Source organism: Bison bison, unplaced genomic scaffold (genome assembly GCF_000754665.1).
Source record: "Bison bison bison isolate TAMUID 2011002044 unplaced genomic scaffold, Bison_UMD1.0 scf7180017845924, whole genome shotgun sequence".
NCBI lineage: Eukaryota > Metazoa > Chordata > Mammalia > Artiodactyla > Bovidae > Bison > Bison bison.
Window position 1 is genome coordinate 15,760 of NW_011476497.1, and position 3,927 is coordinate 19,686.

The 3,927-nt window shown below is 41.1% G+C and overlaps 1 protein-coding gene across 1 annotated transcript; it reads right to left on the reverse strand.

Annotated features, from left to right (window-relative positions):
* Positions 1-359: 359 nt before the first annotated feature.
* Positions 360-1,436, reverse strand: LOC104987085 (olfactory receptor 51F2-like). The gene is given in 2 exon segments (XM_010837850.1): positions 360-1,024; positions 1,027-1,436. Coding segments are annotated over 2 exon segments (948 nt in total). The 5' UTR covers positions 1,310-1,436.
* Positions 1,437-3,927: the final 2,491 nt, after the last annotated feature.

Here is a 3,927-nt window from a genome sequence, read left to right on the forward strand (position 1 = left end):
CTGAGGGTCTTCTTAAATAAAGCTAAAGTGATATTTTTGATGTTTTCATCCTAAGCATGAGCCTCAAGGTTTTTGCTTCTATAAATGGCATTTTACTCATTTATGTTGCCCATGGGCTTCCCTGGTAGCTCAGCTGGTAAAGAATCCACCTGCAATGCAGGAGACCCCAGTTTGATTCCTGGATCAGGAAGATCCCCTTGAGAAGGCAATGACTACCCACTCCAGTATTCTGGCCTGGAGAATTCCATGGACAGAGGAGCCTTTCAGGTACACTGCATGGGATCACAAACAGTCAGACATGACTGAGTGACTTTCATGTCTTTTGATGCCCAGGACTAGAAAAAAATTGAGAAACACATCTACTTCTTTGTTGCGGTGGTATGGAGAACTTTTAGCACAGCTCTACGTATCTGTTTGGTCTTCACACTGTAAATGATGGGGTTCATTACAGGGGGGATCAACAGGTAGGCATTTGCAATCAGAGTATGTACATATGGTGGGGCCCATTTCCCAAATCTGTGAACAAAAGACAGGCTGATCAATGGAATATCGAATACAGCAACAGCACCAAGATGAGAGATGCATGTGCTGAAGGCTTTCTTCCTCTCTTCTGAGGATGCTATGCTGAAGACAGTCTTGATAATCAAAAGATAAGAGAGGATAATGAAGATTGAGTCCACCCCAGCAGTGGTGATCAGGGCTGTCAGACCAACGGCACTATTGATCCTGGTGTCTGTGCACGAGAGCTTCATCACATCAGGGTGGGAGCAGTAGGAGTGATGGAGCACATGGCTGCGGCAATAGGACAAGCGCTTAAGAAGCACCACCATAGGAGTCAGTGTTAGGGTACCCCTGGTGACGATGGCTACTCCAATCTCTGCTATTTTAAAATCAGTTAAGATGCTGGCATATCTAAGAGGATTGGAGATAGCCACAAATCGATCAAAGGCCATGGCCAACAACACTGAAGATTTCATGACAGTGAAAAGTTGAATGAAAAACATCTGTGACAAGCAGGCATTAAGCTGATCTCCCTGGCATTGAACCAGAAGATACCCAGCATGGTGACTAGAGTGGATATTGACAAGCCAAGGTCAGTGGTGGACAGCATGGAGAGGAAATAATACATGGGCTCATGGAGGCTTGGCTGAATGATGATGGCAAAGAGAACCAGGCTGTTTCCTGAGAGAGCAGTTGCATAGAGAAAGCAGAAGGGAATGGAGATCCAGGTGTGGAAGGCTTCCAGCCCGGGAACACCAGTCAGAAAGAAAACGACAGAAGAGGATGTGGTATTTTTGAAAGCTGACATGTTGAACTCAAGCTGAAGTATTTAATCTGAGTGTTCTAAAATGATAAATTGTATTCATTCACTTACTATGCATTCACATAAAATTATTTCACCAAGTAAATATTTATAAAAGACAGTAATTGTTCAGCCGCTCAGTCATGTCCGACATTGCAATGTCATGGACTGCAGCACGCCAGGCTTCCTTCTCCTTTACTATCTCCCAGAGTTTGCTCAAACTCAAGTCCATTGAGTCGATCAAGCCATCCAAACATCTCATTTTCTGTCACCACCTTCTCGTCCTGCCTTCAATCTTTCCCAGCATCGGGATTATTTCCAATGAGTTGGCTATTTGCATCAGGTGGCCAAAGTATTGGAGCTTCAGCATCAGACCTTGCAAAGAATATTCAGGGTTGATTTCCTTTAGGATTGGCTGGTTTAACCTCCTTGCTGCTTTTTAATATGCTGTCTAGGTTTGTCATAGCTTTTCTTCCAAGAAGCAAGTGTCTTTTAATTTTGCGGCTGCAGTCACTGTCCACAGTGATTTTGGAGCCAGAGAAAATAAACTTGCCCATGTTCCTATTTTTCCACATCTATTTGCCATGAATTGATGGAACCAGATGCCATGAACTTAGTTTTTTGAATGCTGAATTTTAAGCCAGTTTTTTCACTCTCCTCTTTCACCTTCATCAGGAAGCTCTTTAGTTTCTCTTTATGCCATTAGACTGGTATCATCTGCATATCTGAGACTGTTGATATTTCCCCTGGCAATCTTAATTCCAGCATATGACTTATCCAGCATTTCAATGATATAACTCTGCATATAAGTTAGATAAGCAGGGTGATGATATACAGCCTTGGTGTACTCCTTTCCCAATTTTGAACCAATCTGTTGTTCCATGTGTGGTTCTACCTGTTGTTTCTTGTCCTGCATACAGATTTCTCAAGAGGCAGGTCAAGTGATCTGGTGTTCCCATCTCTTTCAGAATTTTCCACAGTTTATTGTTATCCACAGAGTCAAAAGCTTTAGCATTGTCAATGAAGCAGAAGTAGTTGTTTTTCTGAAATTCCTTTTTTTTCCCTATCATCCAAAGGGCATTGGCAATTTGATCTCTGGTTCTTCTGCCTTTTCTAAATCCAGCTTGTACATCTGCAATTTCTTAGTTCATGTACTTTGAAGCCTAGCTTGAAGGATTTTGAGCATTACCTTGCTAGCATGTGAGATGAGTGAAATTGTATGGTAGTTTGAACAGTCTTTGATACTGCCTTTCTTTGCAACTGGAATGAAACCTGGTCTTTTCCAGGCCTGTGGCCATTGCTGAAATTTGCTGGCATATTGAGTACAGCACTTGCACAGCATCATCTTTTAAGATTTGAAACAGCTCAGCTGGAATTGCATCACCTCCTGTAGCTTTGTTCATAGTAATGTTTCCTAAAGACCACTTGATTTCACACTACAGAATGTCTGGCTGTACATAAGCGACCACACTATAGTTATTATCTGGGTCATTAGGACGTTCTTGTTTAGTTCTTCTGTGTATTCTTGCCAGTTCTGCTTAATCTCTCCTGCTTCTGTTAGGTCCTTGCCATTGTAGTCATTAATTGTGCTCATCTTTGATGAGATGTTCCCTTAGTGTCTCCAACTTTCCTGAAAACATCTCTAGTAATTCCCATTCTATTATTTTCCTCTATTTATTTTCAGTGTTCACTTATGAAGGCTTTCTTATCTCCCCTTGCTATTCTCTGTAACTCTGCTTTCACTTGGTTTTATCTTCCCCTTTCTTCTGTGCTACTCTCTTCTGTTCTTTTCTCAATTATTTCTAAGGCCTCCTCAGACAACTATTTTGCTTTTTTTCATTTCTTTTTCTTGAGAATGGATTTGATCACTGCCTCTTATACAATGTTATGAACATTTATCTATAGTTCTTCGGGCACTCTATCAAAACCAATCCCTTGAATCTATTTGTCACTTCAACTTTATAATCACAGGGATTTGATTTTGGTCATACATTCATAAAGAAGAGCAGCTAAAGGCAAAGGAGAAAAGAAAAGATATACCTATTTGAATGCAGAGTCACCCTGCTTATTTAACTTATATGCAGAGTACATCATGCAAAATGCCAGGCTGGATGAAGCACAAGCTGGAATCAAGATTTCTGGGAGACATATCAATAACCTCAGATACACAGATGACACCACCCATATGGCAGAAAGTGAAAAAGAACTAAAGAGCCTCTTGATGAAAGTGAAAGAGGAGAGTGAAAAAATTGGCTTAAAACTCAACATTCAGAAAACTAAGATCATGCATCTGGTCCCTTCACTTCATGGCAAATAGATGGAAAAACAATGGAAACAGTGAGAGACTTTATTTTGGGGGGCTCCAAAATCACTGCAGATGGTGACTGCAGCCATGAAATTAAAAGACGCTTGCTCCTTGGAAGAAACTATGACCAACCTAGCCCACATATTAAAAAGCAGAGACACTACTTTACCAACAAAGTCCATCTAGTCAAAGCTATTGTTTTTCAAGTAGTCATGTATGGATGTGAGTGTTGGACTGTAGAGAAAGCTGAGCACCAAAGAATTGATGCTTTTGAACTGTGGTGTTGGAGAAGACTCTTGAGAGTCCCTTGGACTGCAAG